This window comes from Gossypium raimondii, chromosome 11 (assembly GCF_025698545.1).
Source record: "Gossypium raimondii isolate GPD5lz chromosome 11, ASM2569854v1, whole genome shotgun sequence".
Lineage (NCBI taxonomy): Eukaryota > Viridiplantae > Streptophyta > Magnoliopsida > Malvales > Malvaceae > Gossypium > Gossypium raimondii.
In genome coordinates, this window is record NC_068575.1 from 58,287,629 (window position 1) to 58,313,510 (window position 25,882).

The 25,882-nt window shown below is 32.9% G+C and overlaps 4 protein-coding genes across 7 annotated transcripts; all 4 read right to left on the reverse strand.

Moving 5' to 3' along the window:
• Positions 1 to 603: 603 nt before the first annotated feature.
• Positions 604 to 5,180, reverse strand: LOC105802364 (dihydroorotase, mitochondrial). Of its 2 annotated transcripts, XM_012633959.2 has the most exons (9): positions 4,959 to 5,180; positions 4,671 to 4,755; positions 4,256 to 4,401; positions 3,271 to 3,452; positions 2,880 to 3,016; positions 2,273 to 2,438; positions 2,027 to 2,143; positions 1,606 to 1,766; positions 604 to 1,119 (listed from the first exon to the last, which is right to left on the reverse strand). In XM_012633959.2, exons 2-9 carry the CDS (start codon positions 4,704 to 4,706, stop codon positions 874 to 876), a joined length of 1,191 nt encoding a protein of 396 aa, XP_012489413.1. In that variant the 5' UTR covers positions 4,707 to 4,755; positions 4,959 to 5,180; the 3' UTR covers positions 604 to 873. The 2 variants fall into 2 exon arrangements, with proteins under 2 accessions (XP_012489413.1, XP_012489416.1); XM_012633962.2 differs by lacking the exon at positions 4,671 to 4,755 and having other exon boundaries at positions 4,959 to 5,175.
• Positions 5,181 to 7,167: 1,987 nt separating this feature from the next.
• Positions 7,168 to 13,457, reverse strand: LOC105802363 (probable sugar phosphate/phosphate translocator At1g06470). 3 transcript variants are annotated; one of them, XM_012633957.2, is made up of 12 exons: positions 13,234 to 13,451; positions 12,065 to 12,787; positions 11,797 to 11,966; positions 11,460 to 11,545; positions 11,272 to 11,321; positions 10,932 to 10,999; positions 10,244 to 10,344; positions 10,049 to 10,061; positions 9,337 to 9,521; positions 9,057 to 9,143; positions 8,490 to 8,584; positions 7,168 to 7,770 (listed from the first exon to the last, which is right to left on the reverse strand). In XM_012633957.2, the coding sequence occupies exons 2-12, from the start codon at positions 12,583 to 12,585 to the stop codon at positions 7,680 to 7,682; spliced, it is 1,467 nt and encodes a 488-aa protein (XP_012489411.1). In that variant the 5' UTR covers positions 12,586 to 12,787; positions 13,234 to 13,451; the 3' UTR covers positions 7,168 to 7,679. The 3 variants fall into 3 exon arrangements, with proteins under 3 accessions (XP_012489411.1, XP_012489409.1, XP_012489412.1); XM_012633955.2 differs by having other exon boundaries at positions 12,065 to 12,790; XM_012633958.2 differs by lacking the exons at positions 7,168 to 7,770; positions 8,490 to 8,584 and having other exon boundaries at positions 9,060 to 9,196; positions 13,234 to 13,457.
• A 2,676-nt stretch (positions 13,458 to 16,133) lies between these two features.
• LOC105802362 (V-type proton ATPase subunit D) lies at positions 16,134 to 18,595 on the reverse strand. Its single transcript, XM_012633953.2, has 2 exons — positions 18,456 to 18,595; positions 16,134 to 17,109 (listed from the first exon to the last, which is right to left on the reverse strand). The coding sequence occupies exon 2, from the start codon at positions 17,096 to 17,098 to the stop codon at positions 16,313 to 16,315; it is 786 nt and encodes a 261-aa protein (XP_012489407.1). The 5' UTR covers positions 17,099 to 17,109; positions 18,456 to 18,595; the 3' UTR covers positions 16,134 to 16,312.
• A 1,830-nt stretch (positions 18,596 to 20,425) lies between these two features.
• LOC105802361 (citrate synthase 2, peroxisomal) lies at positions 20,426 to 25,684 on the reverse strand. Its single transcript, XM_012633951.2, has 13 exons — positions 25,273 to 25,684; positions 24,967 to 25,147; positions 24,156 to 24,241; positions 23,818 to 23,922; positions 23,053 to 23,115; positions 22,748 to 22,857; positions 22,422 to 22,541; positions 22,253 to 22,328; positions 21,950 to 22,023; positions 21,716 to 21,836; positions 21,281 to 21,378; positions 21,058 to 21,181; positions 20,426 to 20,816 (listed from the first exon to the last, which is right to left on the reverse strand). Exons 1-13 carry the CDS (start codon positions 25,516 to 25,518, stop codon positions 20,685 to 20,687), a joined length of 1,536 nt encoding a protein of 511 aa, XP_012489405.1. The 5' UTR covers positions 25,519 to 25,684; the 3' UTR covers positions 20,426 to 20,684.
• Between the last annotated feature and the right edge of the window lie 198 nt (positions 25,685 to 25,882).

Consider the following 25,882-nt stretch of genomic DNA (forward strand, 5'->3'; position numbering starts at 1 on the left):
GTGCACGAAAAGATTGTCACTTTGAATTTTGGGATGAGTTTAGGTGACTCATATGAAGAATAAGAGCTTTTTCTTCTTTTTAAACTATTTTCATTCCAGGTTTAAATCAATAATTTAGCTGATGATTAAACAATTGCATCTTATGTGCACCATATAACACTATCCAACTCCTGTTGTACTTTGATTAGGGAGGTTTATTTTTTAATAAATAAATTAAGTAATATTGTTTGAGGGTGTTTTAATCTTTTAATTTACCAATTGCATTAATAAAACCTTTAATTTATCATTCATTTAATGCTTTTTATAAAATATATATACATTTTATTACTTTGTATATATTAATAATGTAATTTGATTGAATTAGTATCACAAATTAACTTAGCACCAACATCATGATAAATAATTTAATTTAATATTTTCACTTTAATAACATATATATTTCATGTGTTATTATTAATTAATTTTAAATCGTATATTTCAATATTTAATGTGAATATTTATGTTTCAACGCACACATACCGTGTGATAAGATTTATAATGTATTTGGCAAACATGTGATTTTTTTAAAATAAAATAAACTTCAAAAAGGAAAAAATGAAGCCATGAATAAAAAGTTGAGATTTTTCCTTTCACTAAGGACAAAGGTAACATTTCACACACTAATACTTTAAATTTACTTGTTCAACCTCTTTGGCTATCAAAGATTGGACTGTTTTTATTATTGATGTTACGATAACTTATTTTAGCACTGATGTACTAAATAAGTTTATTCTCATGTTGTTACATTAACCAACCAAATTAGGCACTAAAGATTGAATCTCACCTTGGGCTCTCTAACGAGAGAGCTGAATGAAATTCCAAGTAGGGATATGCTTAACCCTTATTAGCCCCTACCTCCTGAACTTCATTCAACATCTCGGCCTTTTCCCCAACACATGGTTGCCACTCAAGTGTTTCACCTGCAAACATAGGGATGATATTGCCAAAAGAAAACGATAAAGAATCTGGAATCTTCCATGAAGCCTTCGTTAATTTAATCTTTGCGGTGTTTCTTGGGAGACCGTAGAACTCTGGTCCGTTGAAGCTTGTAAATGCTTCTAATTTATCAAGCGCACCCGCCTATAATAGAAACCAAAAGACAGACTCAAGGTAGGTAAATAATCAACCAGAAGTGTAGTATTTCTATTAGATCAAGCAATTGAAAACAGCTGTATTATCAAACAATTACTTCTACAATCCTACAAATAGCCATTCACTATTTCAATGAGAAGCATGATGTATCCCTCAAATGTTTTAAGCAAAACTTTCTGCCAACTCACATCTAAACTTAATGTTACTCAAACTCAGGTGTGAGTCGAAATTGGTATAAGTCAGACAGTATTATTATTTTTTTCTTTTAATTTTCCATGTATTAGGGCAGTCCTTGGAGAGTTATATCCCTATACAGCTACACCAATACCTGAATATGCATAGGATACAGATGTAAATGAACATTGGAATCACTGACCAACCTTTCCTTCATTTATATGGTTTCATCTAGGATTCAAATTCCGTTGCAGCATTCTTGAAAATAGTAAGAACCTTATAATTAAATAAGAAATGTACCTCCTCGAAGACCTTGGCATATAGTGATAATGCAACAGGGGCGTTGAAAATTCCAGCACAACCACAAGAACATTCTTTTCTTTGTTTCTCATGGGGAGCACTGTCAGTTCCAAGGAAAAATCTTTTGCTTCCACTAGTCACAGCTGAAACAATAGCCTGTCCTGGGGTAAGACCAGCACACATAAAAAGTGTGTTAAGACACAATTATTAGAAGAAAGGCTATTAAATTTATCACACTATCTAAGTTTTAAAACCGTAAGGAAAAAAAGTATATTCATATATGGTAATTACACCATGATTTTAACAAAAGCAATAATTCATAAAACATAGTTCCAACACATAGAAGAAGGGAGTCCAATGATATAAATATAGATAGCAATGCTTATTTGCAGCATCAAGGAAACTGTTGATTGGAGCATACTGTGGGTTTCTCTTTTGAGTACTGGAAGGCAGTAATTATGCGGCTGCAATCCCCCTTGGAAGAGAGCATTTCTATTGAGAATAAGATGTTGTGGCGTGACAGTTGCAGCCAAAAATCCTACAGTGGAAAACAAAAACTTGAGAGCTAATGAGAAACAAGGAAGAAATCCAAAAGGACATAAACGATTCTACCACTAACACAATAAATGAAGAACCAAATTTCTTCCCAAAAGGCACTTAAGTTTACCTTCTTCACCGGACTCAACAAATCTAACAGCATCCATAGTGGTGATATGTTCCATCACAACCTTTAGTCTTGGAAGCCTTTGAATTAAAGGTTGCAAAACAGTGTCAATGAACACTTTCTCACGATCAAAAACATCAACATCAGGATCTGTGACCTCACCGTGAACCTATAGATAAATCAAATTTCAGTCTTTCTTCTAAAACAATAATAATACAAGTTGTAAGCAACAAAAGTAAAGCAAAAGAAGAAGAAGAAGAAGTAATGTCTTGAAATGTCGACAAGGTGATATAGGCAGCATTTTCTTTTCTCGTGTTATCTAAGAAATCATATTTTTAAAGAAAGAAACCTTTGAAAAACTAAAATATAAGTAACATAGAGAAGGAAGCCACCCGCTTATAAAAGCCTTTTGTCATTTTAGAATAGAGGAATTGTTGTATAAAGTGTAACGTACTATATTCATGAGTTCTTTCATACAAAATGGGATAATGTTTGCTTGTTCAAACATTCTAGCTTCCACAACATGCTAACTCATGATCTTTTCCAATGTACAAAAGCCATGTAGTTAACCAACATACAGCAGTGAACTTAGTAGCATAGTTCAAATTACCAGTAACGGCATGTTTTCCTCAACCATCTCTTCAAGAACTGGTAGACATTTCCCAAACAGATCTGTAACACCATCTTGAGAATTTGTGGTGGCACCAGCAGGGTATAACTTAACAGCAAAGACAACTCCACTCCTTCCTGTCAACACATTAGACCAATTGTCAGCAAAACTGCAAGATTCAAGTCAGAACAAATGGAGCCAAATAACAAATAGGAGTCACTTCTTTAATTGTAGTTGCTCTACTATTCTAAATGAAAGGACCAAATTCAAAACAACAGGAAGTGAAAAAGCTTGGCACAGAAAGGAGAGTGTGGAACTTGGTAGAGGTTTTCCACATGTGAAACAAATAAGAGGCTTCCTAGATACCATATTAAATATGAGATAGACTTACTAGCGAGCTTGATCTCATTGGGACTGGTTTTATCTGTTAAATAAAGTGTCATAAGAGGAGTGAAGTTGCTATCGGCAGGTAATGCTTTCAAGATTGATTCTCGATAAGCAACAGCAGCAGCAGTAGTGGTAATAGGAGGCTTCAAATTTGGCATTATTATTGCCCTTCCAAAGTGCTTTGCACTGCAGTAATAATGCAAATTAGATGGGAGAAAAAATCACAACCATTCAGATATTAGTCAACGGATAATTTCCCTATAACTTGAAGAAGTAATTCAAGTCAACTAAGGGTGATCAAATGACTGTTTTGATAATTTGGTTGAAGCTTGTTAAAACAGAAGTAATCAGACATGTTTAATTTTCAGAACAGAAACCACCCAACCACTAATAAGTAAAAAATCCACCAGATAAAATAAAAAATCAGTCAGTAAGTTCAAAAATCCAACTACTAATAAGTAGATTCTTCAGCGTAAACCAGATATATATAAAGATTACAAGAGTTCTCTTAGACTGAGCATAGATCAAAGCATGGCATTGCTAATCTTTCTCACTTCTATTTAATCATAATGCAAGACGGTTACATTTGAAACCACCAACGCATGTTGGATGCTCAATAAAAATTCAGAAAACAGGAAAAACAAAATGTAAAATCATGCCCACAAACTGGCATTGATGTCAAGAAAGCAGTGGATGCAAGTGCATGTGAAAGATGTGAAAAAGCAATATGGGGATAGTTTCAAGCAGTATCCAACAAAGAGTATCTCAAATAATAGATATTGACTCCGAACCAGTATGGGTCGAAGTAGATAAACTTGGAAACAATGACAAACTGAAAAACTCAAAATCTTTTATCATTTATGACAACAACCAAAATACAAGTTTAACAGGATTGCAACAGTGATTTCAGCGGCTTGGGTTATTACCAAAACCTGAATAATACCCCAAAGTCTAGTATTAGAAAACGTGGGTTATTAAAGTAAAACAACCTGTGAGGGGCAACAGCTTGAAGAAGGTCACCATCACGGAGATGAAGATGCCAATCATCAGGTTGAGTTAGGGTTAGCTCCATCCTGGGTTTGCTGTATTTGGATTTTCTTGACCCGTCAAATCTCGTAGAAGCGAACTTAAATGCCTATAACAAAAGAAACAGTTAAACCAAGTAGAAAGGCAAGCCAAAACCATGAAATGGAGTAATGGTCAAACAACAAACAACAGTGAATGATCTATGTATAAAGGTTACAATGAATCCGATTCAGATAAATAAAGCTTCATTCCTCTCAAAAGTCAAAACTAAAAACCCGTGGAAATCAAATTGCAAAAGCATTGGTTATTGAATTGACAGCAAAAAAGAAAGTAGAAAGATGGAAGTTAATAATGAAAGAAAATGAAGATTATACATACTTCGCTAGGCCTAGGGAAAACCAATGAATTTATCATTTTAGTAGGAGCAGAGCAGCCTAGAGTGTCTCTCTCTCTTAAAATTTGTCTGTTCAAAAGCAGAAAGGATAGCATCAGGGAAAATGTTTCATTTCATTCCAACATTATTTTTTACCACAAAAAGAAAAAAATAAATTTTGTTCAGTGCATTTGATTCAATAAAACGATGGATGAAATTAGGAGAAGGTTTCTTGCAGACAATATATCGAACAGATAGGCTACTTGTGTGCTGAGTCCGAAAGATAAAATCACCTGAATATTTGAGAGCTTGAAGGAGCTGGAAGCTGATGGAAGAGTGTTGGCTTTGCAATGAGAAGCAGTGAGTAATGGAGTCAGCGGGGCAGCGAGTTTTGCTACTAGTAATTTTATGGGTTTTCCTCGCAGTCGTCTACCATATCGAACATAAAGTAGCTGGGTCTTTTTATTAGAGCTTTTTTTTTTCTTTATAGCCGTCGTATGGGTTTTTTACCTAGATAAAAAAAAATTTTAATTACGAAAAAATAATATTTTAATCTAAAAAGAAGTGAAGCCAAAATGTGAGATACCCATTCTCGACTAGAAATGTTCATGGCTCGGAGTGGATCGAGTGGTCCGGTTAAATTTTTTTTTATAATTTAGGTGGTTGTGGTATAATTTTAAATTTTATATCTTTATTTTATAGAAGTTAGAAATTAGTCCTTTTATTATCTTAATTAATAAAATCATCCATTCAACAATCTATGTGCGAAAAATTAAAAATTAGACTTTTAAAACAAACTTAATAATATCAAACATTGTATGATTATGGAAAAACATATATGATATGCAAAATTTAATTAAAACATGAGAAATCATAAAAACATAAGTTTTTCAAAAATTTTCTAATTTTCCACGTATTGTTGAGTTGATGATTTTATTAGTTCTTTGCATATGAATTTAATAAATGGTTGATCTTGATTCGTTGAAGTAAGTAATTTGATGACTGAGTTTAATAGTATTAAATAATTTTAATAACTTTTAAATTCGAAAACATACCAAGATTAAATTATGAAAAATTAAAATAAATAGATTATGCTTTATTTTTCATATGAAATTCAAAATTACATCATAACCCCCAAATTAAAAAAGAAACTAAAAGTGATGCCCGCTGACATTTTTGCTTGACCATTTTTACATTAAATTATTTTTAAAAATTTGTATTAAAATGTTATTATTATTTTTATATCTAGTGTGGCTTCACAGGATAACAATATTTAATTTTATTGTAAATAACTTATAACGTGTCTTGTAATGAATTTTTTATATTATCTAAATAAAAACTCATCATAATCGTTAATTTTGGAGTTGGCGGGCGAAATGTTTTAAAAGTTTATTTGTTAGCACTTGAATTTGTTTATTGTTACTAACTCATACACTAGAACATATATAAAAAGTAATACTCGTAGCAAACATGACATTTTTGTTGAAAGAACTTTTAAATTCTTCAAGAAAAGGTTTTAAAATAATTGCCCACCAAACCATGGTTCGAATCTTCAATAATGGTTTATATTATTCTCGATAAGATTTTATCTCTTACCTCCATTGGAAGAATGCTTCCAAATAACCTGTAAGGGTAATGAAATAAGTGTAAATATAATGACTTGAACCACCAGCTCTTGCCTACGAATAGGGATTGAGCTACCTAAATCAAGAGGTATCCTACTTGCAAATAAGTTTTAAATCCCTCAAATTGATGATTTAGATTCTCTTGCGCTCAGGTGATTTCTATAACTAATCATGCATTATACCAACGCTAATGAGTCTTATATTATATCCCTCCCTATAAACCAATCAAGACTCTCAATGTAAATGAAAGACAAAATGCTACCAAAAACACTTTATTAGATTTAACACATTATCTAACACACACAACTTCAAAAGAGTTGAAATTTGTAGTGTATAATATGTAATATGCAAATTTCAACTATTAAATATGAAAATCTATTTGTGATGCCTTCGATTTCGATGCTAATGGAGAAAAAAGTGAAACCAAACTCGTAGCAGGCTCAATACAAAGATTGATTCGTACAGCAGGCTCAATTGAAACGCCGCGTCTCCTGTTTTCAGACCGAAAAGAGATGTTTCTTTCTATTTCTGTTTAGAAGAAATTTTTTTTTTTTAAATTCATTTTTAGAAAGGAAAAAAGTTCTAAAAACTATAAAAAGGAAAGCAAATCAGAAAATCCATAAAAGTTGAGAATGTGTCTAATACGAGATAGATAGATCATACACTCATGAACTGTGTTACCCAAACTCATTCCTTTCAATTATTTCATATTCTTAAAAGATCACACACTCACAAGACATGCCTACATCTAAATACATATCAATATATCAAATACGATACTTAAAGTGAAAGTGGCACCACGTACGTACAGTATGTCTAAGAGGAAAGGTAAAACCCAAACCATGTGTTCCAAGAAATTACAATCGCTATGGCCATCTAAAGAAAACACATTGGATTTCAACTTACAACTCACTATAGCAATATATCTATCCTCAAATATCTTAAGAATGTCGAGCTCAAGACAAATGACAATTGGACCAGGCATGCATGCATGCGGGATCAAGTACTTAAGAAAAAGATAATCCCTATTGAAAAAATTGATTAAAAGTTACACACAAACTTGTTTTCCAGAACTGTAAAACATCAAGAAATTGTTTACAACTTCTATTAACGCAGGAAACCTTACTGTATCACCGACATTATTGAAGGTAAACTATAAGTCCCGTCATCGATGAGCTCGGCATCTCCTGTTCAAACTGAATTTCTATTAAACATTAATACATCACAAACTCGGTTGGAGGAAATGAATCAACGTAAGATGTGAGAATAAAAGCCGTGGATTGAATGGTGAATCCAGAAATATGTATAGGAATCAACTTATTTATCAAGGCACTATTAGAGAGGCCTAGTAGGTTTCACCGAACGGACATCATTTGACCTTTAAAGCTCTCAACGGATATCATCTTGATCCTCCATCTCCTCAAGGATGACATACTTCGCAGCATGTTTAGTCGGTGCTGACTCCTGCAGCCTTTGGTATCTTAAAAAACAATAAGAAAAGCAATGTTGGTCAACTTAGCCACGGCAGAAACCAGAAACTAAAAAGAAATCAGTAAACAAACTGAGGAATCACATCAGTGAACCTAAAAAGAGGCAAAGATATAGATTGTACAGGTGACAATGAAATGCTGAAGTTTGTACAAGTTAATTATTTAACTGAAGTAATAAATCAGAATAAAGAGCAACTTAACCAATTAACTTGGTAGACCAACAACTAAAAACACCAGATTCCACAATTGATTTAAAGAAGAAAAGGAAAATGCAAAAATATTAAAAAGAAGGACCAAAATTCTCCCTTCAAATGACATAGAACATTCCTATACACCACTATCTAATTCCATGCCAACACTTGAGAAAGAAACGACTACATAATGACTAAAACCTCCAAAACATTGATTTCAGATATGAACAAAGGCAATCTAACAGAACAGTAAGATCTAAAAACAATAAGCTGAAAAAATGTAAATATTATTTTAGTTCCACAACAAAAGACAAAGCATAGGCTCCTCTAACACACAATCCAACAAATATGAAACTCCTAACATTCAATTTCTCAGCCATAAGCGCTAAAGCATAAATAAAATATAAAAAATTCATAAAGTTTTGAAAGAAAATCAATAACTACATCTTTTCTGCAGAAGATGGTGCCCGAAGCAAGAAGAATTGCAAATTCAAAAAGTAGATTTATTGACCACTTACTTGTACCAATTGAATAAACCGACTCCAAACATAATTGTGAGAAGCCCAGCTCCTTTTAACCAGGTAAACTCATCATGGAAATAAAATACTGCAACCTGATTAAGTAATAGAAAAAGAATTAGAAAAACAACTACAGATAATGGCGGGAAAATAAGCAACAGTCCCAATCAGCATTAACAAGCAAAACAAGAAAATAACGTTATGCATGAGAAGACTGTCACCAGATAAGCTAAAGAAGATTTTGTTGGATAAAATAAAGAGGGTTAGAATTCCACTCCCAACCCAAATACAAGCCAAAAAATTACTGAAAATAAAGGGAAGCTGGAACTCCTGAAATAAATGTTGAACATTTGTATCTTAAATGGATAAAATAAATGTGTAACACCAAAAATAAATGTCCAATTACAGATGACTGCTATCTCAAAGGAAGCCATCTGTAGCATGCACTAGTAGATAATAATTGTTTGAACTACCAGCGACTCACAAGTTATATCTTAAATTGATCCTTCAGTAAAAAACCAAGATGTAGTAAAAACCATTAAACAAATATATATCCGAAATATATACCAATATGGTGACAGCCTCCTTCACAACTCCAGCTATTGTCACTGTAACTGCACTGGTTACAGAAACAAGGATGTACTCTGTTAAAACCTGCAAGAACAAAAAATGCTTAGCCTCTTCAATCCACAAGATGTGTATTACAGCTGCATGAAGAGAAACATAAAGCCTGTAAGCTTTTTTAGAAAGAAATAACCTCACCAACCTTCCAAAGGGTGAGAAAAGAGTCAAAAGACAAAGAAAAATATTGAAAATGAAAAAAGGACCCTTCAGCATAAAATCATACCATAAAGAATGCCAGTGTTCCACCAAAAAGCAACAACAAGCAAGTTCGAGCAAGATGCCATGAACTATTAAAATAATTGTTCTGTCCGAATTCGTGCCATGGATCCAAGAAGAGAGAAAGAAGAGCTGTCACAACTGCCATTACTGGAGTCACATAGCTCATGAAGGTAAGAGGGTTTTTCAAACCTGGAGAAATTAAACAGAAATGAACTTAAATGCTGTAAAACACCAGAAGCATGAAGCATAAAATAAAGACTAGCTCATTTTAACAAAACAGGTAAATTTTCGCCAAACTACTTGCAATTTATCGCTACATACAAATTCAAACCCTTTCACAGTTAAAAGAAAGTTTTCTAGAATATCATATCAAAATTCAATTTTAAACCCTATTATAAACTTTATATGCTCAAGACAGAAGGATTGCTAAAAATTAAGTTATATAACAAAATTAAACCAAACTATCTAGCAGCCATCAATCCAATTCAATGGATTAACCATATCTCACATATATGAGTTATCTGGAGACAAGAACACAGTCAGAATGTTGTCTAAATCAACAATATATGATGACAATATCATGCAAATGCATTGATCTAATAACATAGAAAAGAGTATGTAAATTACATCGCAATAATAAACCAAGAACAAGAAAAAAAGAGTAAACTTAAGGAAAGAGAAAAAAGAGAGGACGGGGATAGTCAGAGGGCACCTACCATAGACTTCTTTCTTTAGATAGCAATCCCATTCCAGACAACAGTACCATTGAAAAGTCAATTTGGAGACAAATAAATAATCAATATAATCAGTAAAAATAAATGAAAAAGTAAAAAAACAATTTGAAAACTGGATAAATACTTGAATTCTAAGTCTAATGTTTCACGTAACTAACCAATGAATCAAAGCCATACCTGCAAAAGTATTTGAGTCATACACCAGCGAAATCCAGACATGACAGCAGCAAGCATGACAAAGATAAAACCCCAAAACTCAAATTCAGTGTCCCTTGCAACTGGAATAAAAGAGATCAACTTTCACAGGTGTTATTAATATTTGACATTGTAAAAGCTTCACACACACACACAGAGAAGCAACAGCAGCAATGAAGGATGTCACAACCAGCTCACATATTACTCTCACTGTAGAATGTATAGTCTGTCAGATTGATTTGGATAATTAAGGCAAGATTTAATGTTGGAAAGAGATTGTAAGATCGCGGTTAAAAGAGATTTTAGTAGATTATATATTTGAAACAATAAAAACAATAAATCAATTATACCAAATAGATCATTTTCTTGAAATATGCAATCCATTATTAAAGATACGAGAATGTATCATATTTACAACATAAAAGCAAAACTAAATAAGTACCCAAAAGTTTTTCAAGAAAAAAAAGCACCCAAAAGAGATTTTTTTAAAATGGGTTTCAAAATTGATTTCAACATCTAGGGCACGCTTGTTATTTCAAGGAAAATAAATTGGTCAATGAAAAAAAAAACTTCGGTCCAACAGAAAGTTAACTACTTTTCAGAAACTGTCTAACGCTTAGAACTGAGACAATTACCAAAACAAAATATGGAATTGGCAAGAATCTTATACCTGTTAATAGAATTCCAACAGAGATTACCACAATGATCCCTAAGAGTTTAAAGCTTGGGGACTCCAACCTTCCAAAATAAACAGTCAACATTAATATAAATGTATAAAAGAGAGCTTAAACTACCATATCACTGATAAATGTAAGTTTTTTAGCATTGAACAAGCATAAAAACTTAAAATTTTCAAAGTTATACATGGTTTCAAGCTACTAATAAGCATAAACTACCAAATTACTCGGTCCCTACACCTACAAAAGAGAGCTTCATCCCTACACTTGAAGACGATCTAAACAGTTCAGCATCATCCAAACATTAATGGACATGAAATTTTTAAAACTGACCTGAATGCAAAAGCAAATAGGAGAAGAAATATAGGAGCTGCTGATTTACACTGCAGGGTACACAGGAAGAATATTATAGTCAATAACACCAACAGAAAAAGAAATATCAAAAAGCATATTCACAGAGTAGGCCAATTTGATGAGACTAAATATACATCACAATGAAGAGTACAGAAGAGTTAACAAACCATTGTTGCAAAAGTAACAGATATGAAAACCAGGGATACATTGCTCAGGTTAACGTCCAGTGCAGTTGAAAGAGCTGTAGGTACAACTGTGAAAGGCAAAGTCTATCTGTACATTAGTTGATAGAAAAGTTAATTAACAGAGAAATGCAGAGGTGGAAAAGCCGTAGAAGAACAGGAGACCAGCATTCTGAAACCTTAAATCTAAGTGCAACGATGCACCTGGCTAATGATGCAATTTTAAACATATAATTACAAAAAATTTACTCAATGGACCACATGCAAGCACCATATTAACATTATAAAGAAGCAGAAAAGAACATATGTTTGATACACTCACCTCTGTAGAAGTAATCCCTATATGACATTGGAACCGAAGGCTGAAATCTATGAGACCAATACCACCTTATTGCATTTGATAATAAAGCTTGAAATGCGAAGTGGATAGTATTCATCAACAAGGGAGCAGGAAACTTCCCCAACTCATCTCCCAACAAGGTTTTGTTGTACCTACTCACAGCAAAATATAAGAGGAAAAATGAACAAGCTTCAACAAATATCGTCTTAAAATTGGCTAAAATGCTACTGAGATTTTACCATGTACTTACAATGTCAAAAATGTGCTGAAAGTGTACCATACAAGTATAAAGAACAATGTCTTCAACACATCTGCAGTAGAAATAGAGTTGCTAGATGCTTTTGGGCTGCCAGTGGAATTGGCTCCATCAACACTGATATTTGATGATCTTCCATCCCCAACATACTCATTTTCAACATCAAAAGGTGTATATTTCCCATTTCTATCTTTCCCATGTAAATCTTCCATGGTACTTCCACCATTTAAGTGCATACGCTGCTCTGGAAATTTACCGTATCTAATCCCGTCTACAAATCCGTTGTCTAACCCACTTTGATTAAGCATAGGCAACTCAAAATCAGAACCTTCTATGCTAGGAGCAGTACTCTCGGAAGGGTGTTCAAAATGGATTATCCCATCTTCATCGACCCAGCGAGAGAAGGAGGGCTCCCTGCGAAGACCTGAACCTTGATTTCTACTATGAGTATCAGTTGTCCCGGTGCATCCGACTGTTTCTTTATCAAAGTTACTCTCTACCATCTCCTTTCTCATTCTAAGTTAAAGCCCATCTAAGCACAACTAATCAATTGCCCAATTAGTACTTCCTTTTCCATCAATTTATACAACTATATCATTTTGCTCAAGTTTATCACGCAAAACTATTATGTGAACAATATTTTGGGCATGAAATGAACTAAGAATCAGCCACTCTACTAAGTGCTTATGTTAGATCATTCAAAGCCCCATATATCACCTGCTGCAAACAAATACAAAATCAAAACTTGTCAAAATCTGAGTATAAAAGCTTCATTCGGAAGCAAGAGATGAAGAAAATATGAGACGATGGAACTCTCAATTCCCACTATAAACAAGCAGGCATTATTTCTCAAAAAATAAAATTTTATATCAATTCAGTTTTCTCAGTAATAAAACACCGCATTAAATAAGTTTATTATAACAAATAAGCCCCAACCCTCCATCCCCCAAAATAGGAGCCTCCCATCTCTTAATAGTAAACAACATAAATGAAAAGCAAAAAAGAAAATAGCTCAAATGAACAAAAATATATCTAACAGAGAAATAAATTTCTTTATCTAAATAAAAAAGCAAGCTAAATCAAACTAAGAAGAGCTTCGATGATATTCAAAAATGAAATAAAAGAAAAATGGGAAAAGAAAAAGGAAAAGACATTGGAGTGACCTGGTCAAGTTCTGACGAGATCCAAAAGCAGCGAAGAAGGATGAGAGAGTCGGCAACAAAGAGAGGATATTTTCATTATGTATAAGAAAAAAGCAAAAATTAAGAGATCTGATCTGCTAATGGATGGATTTTTTTTAATGTAATAATTATAATTATTATGATTATGATGCTGTTCGCTTGAGAGTTATAATCAAGTCTGCTAAGCTTTTAAATCAAAATCGTACGTTCAACCAGAAATCTCAAAAACAACATACAAAATGTTATTCGGTAAACGATTTTAATTTATTTTTATTTAACGTAAAAATAATTAAGTTCAATATTTTAAAGGGTAAACCACCAAAATAGTTATTTTTATTTATCTCAGATTACATTTTAGTCACTTATGTTTTAAATGTTACGTTTTAGTCACTTACGTTAACGTGTTGTAATATTTTAGTCATTGAGCTGTTAATTGACGTGGCACGTTAAATCATCATTTCAAATAAAAATTTTTGGTTAAATTATACAATTGGTCCCCATATTTTTTTTTTTGTTTTGAGCAATTTAATTTTTTTTCTTTTATGTTCTTTTAACTTTCTTTTTTTTTTTCATTCTCTTTTACTTCTCCTTTGCTTTCCTCCTTCTCCATCTCTTTTAATGTAGTTTTTCTATATTTTCCATTTGTTAAAACTAAAGGGAAGAATAAAAGGAAAATAAAGAAATAAAAGAAAAAATTAAATTGTTCAAAAATAATAAAAGTATAGGGACTAGTTTTAACAAATGGAAAACATAAAAAATACTATGTTAAAAGAGATGGAGAATGGAGGAAAACAAATGGAGAAGCGAAGAGAATGGAAAATAAAGAGGAAAAAAAAAAGAAAGGTAAAAGAACATAAAAGAAAAAAAATTAAATTGTTCAAAACAAACGAAAAAAATATGGGGATCAATTGTATAATTTAACCTAAAATTTTTGTTTGAAATGATGATTTAACGTGCCACGTCAGTTTACTGCTACACCATTAACAGCTCAGTGACTAAAATGTTATAACACGTTAACATAATTAAATTCTGTATAAATAATACTTTTTTGCTTTTATAAAAATTTTAGTTTAAAAAATCCAAACATAATCATCCATTAATTTAATTAAGCGTTTGAAACTTTTTCAATTAAAAAATTTATTTTAATCTCATTTATATTTTAATGAATTTTATATGCATAGTTAAACAACTCATATTATATTAAAAAGTAGTAATGTTTAATTTGAGTGCGGAATTTCAAAAAAAAAAATTTGACTATGAATTGAAAAGTACGAGAATAAAAAGAGGAGGATGTTGTGTATGTAAAAGAGGTGAAGTGCTAAAGAGAACCATTTAGGGTTGCGGATGGAAAAGAAGACTCGTTCCTCATTGTTCCATAGGGTATTTTTATAAGGGAGAGGTCCCGTGTCCAGTAATGTCATGTTATTGACAAATTCGAGACATGGTGATTGTGTGGCCAACTAGGTAGCACGATCGTTGTACGTGAGTTATTATCGGATATGGTAGGTGATGGATCGTTCACAAGTGCTTCTTAGGTGACTGCTAATGATGTCACATGTCTAAATTAAGTAGAAGTATAATCTATCCTTCGATTGAAAGGTAGGGGCATGAAGGTATGATAGAAGTGCTGGGTGTGGTGCTAAGCATACGCAAATCTAACGAGGGTAAGCAGGGGCCTCACACCCTGATCAAATAAAAAATTTTCAATTCAATTCTCTTATAAATAAAAAAATTTATAAATTAATACATGTAGAGTAAATTTGTACTTTTGCCCCAAATATGAAAAAAAATCAATTAAATGCACTTAAAAATAAAGAAATTATAAATTGATATAATAAAATTACACTTTTGCCCCTAAAAATGAATTCTTTTTTGTTTAATCCCTTCAAAAATGATGAAATAATAGATTAATACATGGTATATATATATATATATATATATATATATATTGCTCTCTCAAAATTTTATAATTAAAATTTGGCCCAACTAAAAAAATTATGAATTCACCCCAATGATAAAGCACATTGCATTTCCAAATAAAGCGCTCATGTTCGAATCTTGGAGATAACATTGTTAGAAGGAAAAATTATAAACTCACGAAGGGATAATTTCCATCAATAGAAACATAAAGATACCTTAATTAAATAAAAGGGTAAACTTTGCAGATAATTACCCAACTATCAAAAATTTTTATTTTAGGCACCCAAAATAAAAAATTGCTATTTAAGCATCCATATTACAATTATAACTAATTAAAAGAAATAACACAACAAAATATTAGGTATATGAATTATTTCGTATTAGCTTTCCTTTTAATAACTTAATAGCTTAAGTTACAATGACTTTTAAATGATATTATGGATGATTATGATATTAACTTAATTATTTAATTCACTTTATAAATGTATAAATGAATCTAGAGGTGTATTATGATTGTTATGAAAAAAAAAAAATCAAGAATTGCAATATTAAACTCTTTTGACCTCAAAACAAGGTGATAATTTTTTTTAACAAAACCCAAATTTTCTATAAACCGTTGAACCAAACCACAATTTTTGGTTTTGGATATTTCGGTTTTTATTTCATATGGTTTCGGTTTTGATTTCAAAATTTAAAAATTGAATGGAGCGATTCAATTCAATTTTTGTTCAAAAACCGAACCGAATACCCATAGGTATACCCGTGGCCTAACCTCGGGATAGAGGTTTCGCATGCATCTTTGGAATCAACTCTCATAATGAACACAAAATACTCTTAGATGCACACGCAGGCGAACACTGAATGCACACGAGCTTCTGTTTTCCAGCAATGGATTTTAAGCCAAATAATAGGTCCCAAGACTCACTATTAGGAACACAGTAATAATATCATACATGCATACCTTGGAGCCTCGAAATGGTGTATGTCTGATCATTAACCATAACACAAAATAAGTGGAGTAGAGACATGCATATAACATTTATTCAAAACACCACCTGAAAATAAAGGAATCTCCCACCGTCGAACATACATCAAATAGAAAAACCAAGAATACCAGAAAAAATACAGACTAACCTCTTCATCAAAAAATAATGTCTTCATCCTTCTCCCTGGCCGCAGATAGCAAATTGTGAGCTGCATTTATTGAAATCCCTTTCTGCAAGGAAATCTTCTCAGCAAACTTATCCTCGACGAACTCCTTTGCGGCAGCTAGCTGTTTCTCTATTTCCCTCTTCTTATAACCTTGGATCTTCTTTAGCCTGAAGAAATCCTCCCTTTCAAGCTCATCCAACTCTCCCTTAATGTAACTTATCGTATTCTCCAACCTTGGCTTCACAACATTCTCTAAAGCATTAACCCTACGATTTGTGGTTTTGATTGCCTCATCGAGTGTTAAGAATGAAGTCTGAAGAGAAGCAAGCTCAACTAGAACCTCAATTGCTTTCACGTAAGCAGCACGGCACTGTTGGACCTGTTGTCCACCTCGGGCCAAACCAGTCAAATCATTTTTGGTCTCACCTTCAGTAAAATACTCAAACTTTGGAAGCTTCACTCCAGCAACATTCTCTTGTCGCGATCGAACTTTAAGAGAAGCAGTCTGAACACTTTCAAGCACGACGTGTTTGATGTTCTCACCAGCAACATACTTGGCCTCTGTTAGGGAAAATGAGGAGGTTTTCATAATCTCTCCCATTGACTCTTTCGTAGACACTATCTTCTTAAGAATCTGACGAAATTGTACAGTTAGGGCATCACTCTTCTTCTTGAGAAGTGCGTGACCTCTTGTAGCGCCCACAAGCCGAGCTTTCATGATTCCAAGCATTGTAACAGTTGGAACCACATTCAAGCGCTGGCTTTGGCCGGACATTTTTCAGATATCTGAACCGAGAGAGAGTATAGGTAGGATCAATAAAAAGAAATGACAGAATATCGCTTAGCCTACCTTCACAGAGGTAAATAAAACAAATCTCAGTAAAATTTCAATCTTAAAGGCACACTATCAACTTTATCTTAATTTATCAACCCTTTTAAGTGCAAGTTTAATCAAAGAACTTAAATTGCACAAGCAATCTAATGACTGCATCGAATGATCCAATTATAGAACCAAGAAGCAATAAATAATAAGTCAAGTCCTATGAACTAATTGTCTGCACCGTTTCTTTAACAAGAATGGCAATGGTTTGCCATCAAAATAAACAGAAGAATGCGCAACTTCACGTTATCATAACACCAAATAAATTTAAATTAGACAAAAATTTACGATATCCTACAAAGCTAATTTGTCCTAATTTCTTTCCTTTCTGTACAGAAGGGAGTAATTCACCATCAATAGCTAATTTAGCTTTATAATAAGCCTTTCACACATCGATTACAGTCGGTCTTTTCTTTTGCACAATATTAATAGTTCTAACATCCTTTTCTATCTAAAATGCAAATGTAATAGCTAGTTTGTAAGAGTAACTAGATGATATTTGTTTTATGTGAGAGATTACCAATATGTATTCAAAGTATCTACATACTATTTGGAAGCAAAATCTCATATCTAATTGCATGAAACTATTTCCAATTCAAAGCCCATAAAAGTCAATAATAATAACAACGAAGGAAATTTGAGTATCTAGTCTATGATTATTTCACCGTATCAAGTAACACCCAGCCAGTAACATCAGCTCAGCATCAGACGCAAAACCAATACGAGAACAAACCTAAAGCACTACCAGAAAACTGCGTGATCGCTAGTATCTACGACTCACAATTGACATTCCTACTCAAAAAGGAGTATCTAAAGATCGTGAAGGACGTTAGGACTTAAAAAATATCTAAGATCCATGATTAGACAGTGGGATGTAAGCTTGGGAGCCACGGGACGCTTAGAGAAATCTCTCAAGAAATGCAGTGATAGAGCTCAATTCCAGTAATGTCTCAATTCAGATATTTTTTTTTAACTTAATAATCAAATCCTCTTGCTTTGAATTGAATAATGCAATGGAACCAGAATCGAAATTTTCTAATCAAAAACGAAAAATTCCATGTAATCGATAGCTACATGACCCAGGTGAAAACGCCAGTGATCAAACATGCAAAATAACAGCCCAAATCAAATTATGAAATAATTATTTTTGTATAAAAAAAACGAAACAGAGATCTAAAGAGGGGTAAATAATGAAGCAAGAAACTGAAATTCAATGCAGAAAGACAGAGAACATTAGAGAGAGCGTCGTCACCGGTAAACGGAGCGGAGATTTGTGGCCGACGTTTCCAACTTGGATGAATAAATTTTTCTGTGCGAAATTTTTTAAAAAATTTTTGATCTCTCTGTGTGTGTTGAAAGTGATAGAGGAAGTTGGGGTTTTAAATAGGTGGGTCCAACACGACACTGTTTGATTGCTTGGCTTTTTGTCACTTTGTTCATTGGCTGTCCGATCCACTCTATCTCTTCGGATCCACTTTATTTACACTAATAACTAATTAACTATAATTAACTTAACTGTGCTGGGAATTGGACCCATACATGACCCGACCCGGTTTGTAAAACCTATTTAATTTTAATTTTATATTCCATTATTTCCGTTTTTTTTAATAAGTATATTTTGAGACGTTTAGCAGAAAAATATTAATTTTTGAATTACTTTTTTTCGGTCATTTACGTTTAAATTACATTTATAAAAAATAATTTATAAAATTATAAAATTAAATTAAATCAATATAAAATACAAAAAACAATAAATTCACATCTAATATAATGAAATTAAACCAAAATATTAAAGGATCCAAAGTATCAATTTTAAGGCCTCATTCGCTACTACAAATTATTTTTAATGTTAAAATATTGTACCTAGAATTACTCATAGTCCCTTCCCAACCCATAATAGGAAGATAATACGTTTCAGCGCACTTGAAGTCTTGAACCCACGTCTTATTATATTGACAATAATGCTCATAGCAATCAAGCTAAGACTCAATCCACTTCAAATATTCATTTATACATATGAAATTTTAGTTATTTTGACAAAGATGGACAGTTTAGCTTTGACCATCCAAAAATTCAAGTTCTAACATTTAATAGATGATGTGTGTTCCCTTTTTTAAAGAAGGTATTACTAATTATATCTTAATATTTTGATAAATCTATGAATTCTTTATTCTGTACTTTTATTTTTAAGAATTTAATGTCTCTACTTTATATATTTTAAAGTTCGGATCTAACGATTAAGCACTAATAAAATTATTTTGTTAAATTTAAATTCATTACAATGATTTTTAGTTACATTGTTATCAAGTGTATTTTATTTCAATATGTTAAACCAACAAATTTAACAAAAAAATTAATAGTGTTAACAATTGGACTGAACTTGAAATTTGAAAAGTAAAAGGATGAATTCCTAAAAATAAAAGTAAATTTCAATTTTGTGAAAAGTATAAAAACTTTTGATATATTTTAACCTATTTTATACATTTTCACTTGGAAACTCTCCTTTTTATTTCTTTGCTTTCCTTACATCGTCCTATAATATAAGAAATTTAACTTTTTCTCATTTAGTATAAAAAGAATGAAGGTAAACTATATCGATAGTCACTCAATTATAAAAAAAAATTTTAGGCATCCATGTTACATAACTTGATCATTTTGGTTACTCTTGTTAAAATCCAAATAAAAATAAAATTTTATGTTAAATAATAATATTATCAGATCAAATGAGGTTATTTCAGTGGAGGAGGATGAAGATGAAGAACTTGAGTCAATGAGTAATGAAGAGTTAAATAAGAAATGTGAAGATTTTATTAGAAACATAAAAGAAGGGATTCAATTTGAAGCTCGCCAACTGATTATGGTTCCATAGCAGAATTTGAAACAAGATATTGTAATAGTACTCTCAAATTTATATTTTGCTTCATTTTTCTCTCTAAATTTTTAGTGAAAATTTCTAAGATTTTAATGTTTTGGTAATGAAGGATGGTGACGATGAAACAAACAACCCAAAAGTGTAATTTTAAAATATTATTATTATTTGATACATGATGCCTAAAATGTAAATTTTTTTATTTGAACACCTAAAATGAAATTTGTTAATAGTTGAGTAGCTCTCAAAAATTTATTTAATGATTGTTATATATTAAATAAATTTGATTAATAATGAATATGTAGCGATAAATTTTAACTAGTTAAAATGCATCCTTCCAATCTATCGACGAATTACAAGAAGAACAAATTGTTAATCATTCCCAAGCTCCCCACAGCAAGTATTTTAAGGTCTAGATTTAACAAGACATGGATCCCATCAACAATAGATCCAACAAGATAAGGGGCAAATTGCATTATGTCTGCTCAAAAGCATACAGTTTTCAAGCAGAAAGCCATTGACAAGGGTAGTAAATTTATTTTAGCAGAGATACATATACAGGCCGTTTGCCATTTTATTTCACTTGGTGATGTTATAATATAACAGTAAAGCCTAAACCCCGGAACCAGCCAGTCGTCGTCTCGAGGCATTTGATATGGATACTTGAGTAAGCTTGTCTGCATCATTCAACGCCATGCGCTCCTTGAGTGGCATATAATGCCGTAGCCATACACCGGTATAAACCTGAAAATTTAAATGGAATGAGAGATCCCAGATATGGCAGGCTAGTAAATTTAAAAGTGCAAACTTCATAATTCCCGTCACTTTCAAGTCAAAGTTGGTAGGGATTTTCCCAACCAAGAATATGGAATCACACTACACTAGAAGAAAATAACATGCCTCGTTGCTTATTTCGGTTCCACAGTCATGATCATAAGTCATAATTATAATAATATAGGTTTTGAGTCCTGAAGTATTGACTGACCTGCTGGGGTCTTATTATCTTTGTATCGGGATCATCTAGAGACTCGCGCCAGTGTGCCAAGTACCCAGCCATTCGAGGGATTGCAAATAACACAGTGAAGAACTCTGGTGGAAATCCCATGGCCCTATTGAATAAAACCTCAATCGTCACTGGTCCAACATCTAAAATATATCTACATTCGTCTAGTTTCTCAAAGTGAGCAGAGAAATTAATCTTATCTTACCGGTATATTAACCCAGAATAGAAATCAACATTTGGATAAAGCTTCCTCTTAATAAAATATTCGTCAGATAATGCAGCCTTCTCCAAACTAATAGCTACCTGCGAAAGGGGAAAATGATAGAAGGCAAGAGAAAAGCATATTAAAACATTTACAGTAAACAAAGAAATCATAGACAATACTAGAATGTCACTTATACAAACTACATAGTACTAATGAATCCCTGTTTAGAAAACATAATACTATTTACAGAATCTGCCACCAAATACGAAGCCAACATGACTGAACTCTCAGTCCATGCGTTATTATACCTTGATCAGCTTACATACCATGGAAACATTCAAGTTCAATCATGAAGTACTTAAAACAGATTAGGTGTGGGAAAAGGTTAGTTGCTTCATGTAAAAGAAAATAATTCGGAGGGTTGTTGATACACACCTCAATAAGTGGATCCCGGCCAACAATAGAAAAAACTTCCTCTGCCAATTTCTTTATCACCTTTGCCCTTGGATCATAGTTTTTGTATACACGGTGGCCAAAACCAGACATTTTCCGCTTCCTGAAGAAATGAATATATATGCAAAAATAAATAAAACAATCACAAGAAAATATAGCACTGCATGTCGAACCTTTAGCTTGAACTAACAGCAAAATTATATATGCAATATTCACCTGTTTTTGACACCTTCAATGAACTCTGGAATGTTCTCTACTGTTCCAATCTCACCAAGCATCTTGAGCACAGCCTATAACAACCAAGAGAAAGAAAAACAAAAATAAGCTCAGGCACTGCTGTCACAAACAGCTTATGACAAAAAGAAGCTTGATATGCTCAAGTGGATAATATACAGCTGAAGTGCAATTATATAGTCTGAACAAGCATATTGTAACACCATTCCTTTGGAAATTGAATTTCAGAAAATTACTGATAGGCATTGCATTATTATGAAACAGAAAATATTTGGTTCTGCATACCTCGTTGGCTCCACCATGAAGAGGACCATATAGTGCTCCAACAGCTCCAGCTAGAGCAGTGTATACATCAACTCCACTACATATGCAGATACACACATATTTCATATATAGATTTTTTATTTTTTTTTGTTGCTCTAACACAGTAGGACAATAACATTAATAGACATACCCTGATGCAAGATGCCGGGCAGCAGCTGTGGAACAGTTCATTTCATGTTCTGCATGTAGTATAAAAAGAATGTCCAGCACTCGAGCTAACCGAGGGTTGGGCTTATAAGACCGGTTGCCCCTGAAAGTTAATAAAATGGACACATTACCTAGGAAAAGGTAGGCCTAAATCTTGCCTCCTAGTTGAGGCTGATAAATTTAAATAGCATTAAGACTAAGATTGATGGAAAGAAAATCTGGCAGCCAGAAGATAATAACTGTTACTACTATTTAAGTAATTGAAGATGTAGCCATTAATGAGAGAATTGAAGGTGCCAAAGAACATACATTGAATCTAGCATATAGAGAAAGTTCTCAGCATAAGAAAGGGTGCTGGAAGGGAGAACCGGAGGCCTTCCTGCCATCCTCAAATAAGCTGCAGCAGCAATGGTTGGTGCCTGAAAAAAGAATGATGTTTTATACTGATCTCACAACGGAATGAGAAAAAAATGGCGTGGCAAACCCAAATCCGTAGGACAAGATGAAAGTAACAAGTTCATGCACCAGAGTTAAAGATACGCCCTAGTGAATAGAAGCAACTGCTTTAGAGTACAAAAGACACAAAGAGGGAAAAGGGAATTAAATGCACAAACCTTTCCAATAATGCGAGCTATTTGCTTGTCTCTCACTTGTTTCGACTTATAAATTTCTTGGCCCTGCATTAATAGTAGATCTAAAAACCTGATAAACTCAGAGAGTAAAATAATTCCAGAAAGGCTTTTAAATCATAATTTGAGAGCACAGAGGTTTTTAAATTATTAATTAAGAACACAGCAGAACAGCATAAGTTCATGTCTTCAAGATGCTTCACAAAAGTAAAATTGAAAATAGCTTAAGCCAAAGTAAGTATTTCACTATAGGAGATATCCTTGCAATCTTCCTCTAACAAAAAGTGCACGAGGTTATTGCAAGTTATCCAAGTTTTAATGCTTCCACACTTCCTTCTGATAAATCGTGCTCTACTCGACAAAGCTAAAGTTACTTTTGCCTTCAATAAAGACATTCTGCCAGAGCACTTTCTTATATCGCATGGATCAGGTTAAGACTCCCAAGTTGACATTTTGCAAAAGGTTACCTCATAGAATAAATAGAGACTTTTAAAATTTGGAAAATAGTCCCTCAAGACAACTTAAAAAGGTAAAATGCAATATCCAATGTCTGAAAACAATTTGATCTTAGAGTCTTTACAATTCCAAAACTAATAGGCCCACTTGTCCAATAATGACTTTTCTCCAGTTTTCTGCTTCCTATGTGCTCTTATAAAACCCATACCCACGATTGAACAAAATGCCATACCAACACAACGTCAACTTAAAATCTTCATAAAGCATTTATACAAACTTAAACCATCAACTTACTCTAAGAGCAGGATTGGCATCAGGGTGAAAAACAGAAAGAGCACTCATTGCACTGACAAGTACACCCATTGGATGAGCATCATGAGGCATTGATTGTATAATGTCCTACAAAAACAGAGAAAACATTATACAAGTAAAATAACTTCTGTTGAACTAGAAGGATCAGACCCAATTAATAGTATTGCCGAAAAAGTATCAAAACTTTGGCCCTTATACCAAAGAAATAAAAGAACTTAGAAAAGCAAAGAATCATTTTGATTATAAACATCATGTGCATTACAACATCACAAGGTGCGAGACTAGAAGCGGTTTATTTTCTAGATGAAAGAAAAGCATACCAGAATCCCTTGCGGCACAGCTGAATGCTGGCTAACAGCAAATTCCCAGTCTGCTAACTGACTTTCAGAAGGCAAATTCCCATACACTGAAAATGTGGAAGCAAATTATATCAACACATGACCAAATATACAAGTAAATGCATGATTGCTATCGAAGACAAAACTATAAACCTTCATTGCTCCTGTATAATTTGATAAAAGCATTGTTGAAAGATTGTTTGCAATTGGTTTTTTAAGTTAAGAGGTCATGTCTGTCAACAAAATGATAAAAGCATTGTTAAAAGATTGTTTGCAATTGTTAAAAGCATTGTTGAAAGATTGTTTGCAATTGGTTTTTTTAGTGATCGGAGAAATCAGGAACTATTATTTATCCTCAAACAGTCAGTCAGGGAATTATTAGTATTTTTTTTTTTAAAGGTCTTGCCTTAGATACAGATCAACAAAATAGCATAAGTTTCAGCTTAAAAGTAACAACTAATTATTTACACTGGAATAGGGAGTCCAACTCCCTCTATCATTGCCATAACGTCCTTCTTTTTACCTCATCTACCATTCATTAAAGCTTCTTCTTTTTCTCACTTTTATCTCCCCTAACCCTCAACTGATCCTCAAGACACGACATGTCATATGATCTACATACAATCTCCACATACATCGATTTTACATGGAACTCAATAATTGATTACTTTAACCCATTAAAGGTTTCAATCGATTTTGTCAGTCTGAAGTATGTTTCACAAATAATTAATCAATTTCCACAAACAATCATAGTTTGGATAAACAACGGGTGCTTGTAATTTTATAAGCTTACTTAAGAGGTAGGCCACTTCCAAGAAAGTGGAACTCTCAGCCAGTTCTTCAATTGGATACCCCCTGTATCTAAGAATCCCTTCATCACCGTCTATATAAGAAATCGACGACCGAACTGGAGCTGTATTCAAGTAACCCGGATCATAAACTTTAAGCCCCTTATCACCTTTCCCTGTTGTTATCTGCAATTAAATTCCAGCTTAAAATTAAAATTATATCACCTAAAACTCATAATCAGTTTTTTTAATACAAATTAAAACAAAATACTAAAATTTTGATTGAACTTCGAAATATTTAAAAAAAAAACCTTTTTTAAATCGGTAGCTCTGATAGTGCCTTCGCTGGAGACAGGGACCTGGTACTTCTTCCCGGTTCGCTCGTCGATGATGGTTAATGAAAGGCCAACAGAGCCACCGTTCTGAGCCGACACGCACCATGGCTCGAGGACACAAGAATTGAGGTTGTTGGAGGAGCAATCAGGAGCTGCTAAATGAGATGCAAGCACAGCTAACCGTGCCTGCACTTGTGAGAAGGGTTCTTCACTTGATGACATCTTTTAAACTAAGGGGGGAAAAACAAACTTAAAAGGAAATCTCTAAAGGAGAACGACGAAGAATAATATATTGAGATCTTAATTTTTGGAGACAACCTCTTTTTTTTTTTTTTTGGTCGGTTTGGAGCTTTTCTTTCGGTTTAAGACTTATGATAATTGGTGGAGTTGTGGTTATATATAGGAATACCAATTCTTTAGGGTTTTTTCTTCCGATAAATGTTAAAATTATATATGAATTTCAACCCTATGTTTAAAGTCTTCACTGTCGCTTCAACTTACTTTAATTCTATAATTTTCATATTTCTCAATTTTTTCCTTTAAATGTTTGTTTTCCGGCTTTGAGCCTCTTACGATCTGTTTCTTT

What these genes read in the sequence shown, in the direction of transcription:
- LOC105802362 (XM_012633953.2), bottom strand. Translation starts at nt 17,098, where the DNA reads ATGTCCGGCCAAAGCCAGCGCTTGAATGTGGTTCCAACTGTTACAATG.
- LOC105802361 (XM_012633951.2), bottom strand. Translation starts at nt 25,518, where the DNA reads ATGTCATCAAGTGAAGAACCCTTCTCACAAGTGCAGGCACGGTTAGCT. An exon ending in GAGCTACCGATTTAAAAAAG is followed by an intron (nt 25,148 to 25,272) that starts GTTTTTTTTTTA and finishes ATTTAATTGCAG; the next exon opens with ATAACAACAGGGAAAGGTGA. An exon ending in ATTGAAGGTGTCAAAAACAG is followed by an intron (nt 21,837 to 21,949) that starts GTGAATATTGCA and finishes TCATTTCTTCAG; the next exon opens with GAAGCGGAAAATGTCTGGTT.
- LOC105802364 (XM_012633959.2), bottom strand. Translation starts at nt 4,706, where the DNA reads ATGATAAATTCATTGGTTTTCCCTAGGCCTAGCGAA. An exon ending in CAAGCTGTTGCCCCTCACAG is followed by an intron (nt 3,453 to 4,255) that starts GTTGTTTTACTT and finishes TTATTACTGCAG; the next exon opens with TGCAAAGCACTTTGGAAGGG. An exon ending in AGGAAAACATGCCGTTACTG is followed by an intron (nt 2,439 to 2,879) that starts GTAATTTGAACT and finishes ATTTATCTATAG; the next exon opens with GTTCACGGTGAGGTCACAGA.
- LOC105802363 (XM_012633957.2), bottom strand. Translation starts at nt 12,585, where the DNA reads ATGAGAAAGGAGATGGTAGAGAGTAACTTTGATAAAGAAACAGTCGGA. An exon ending in TAGGGATTACTTCTACAGAG is followed by an intron (nt 11,546 to 11,796) that starts GTGAGTGTATCA and finishes TGCCTTTCACAG; the next exon opens with TTGTACCTACAGCTCTTTCA. An exon ending in GGTTTATTCAATTGGTACAA is followed by an intron (nt 7,771 to 8,489) that starts GTAAGTGGTCAA and finishes TTGTTTTTTAAG; the next exon opens with ATACCAAAGGCTGCAGGAGT.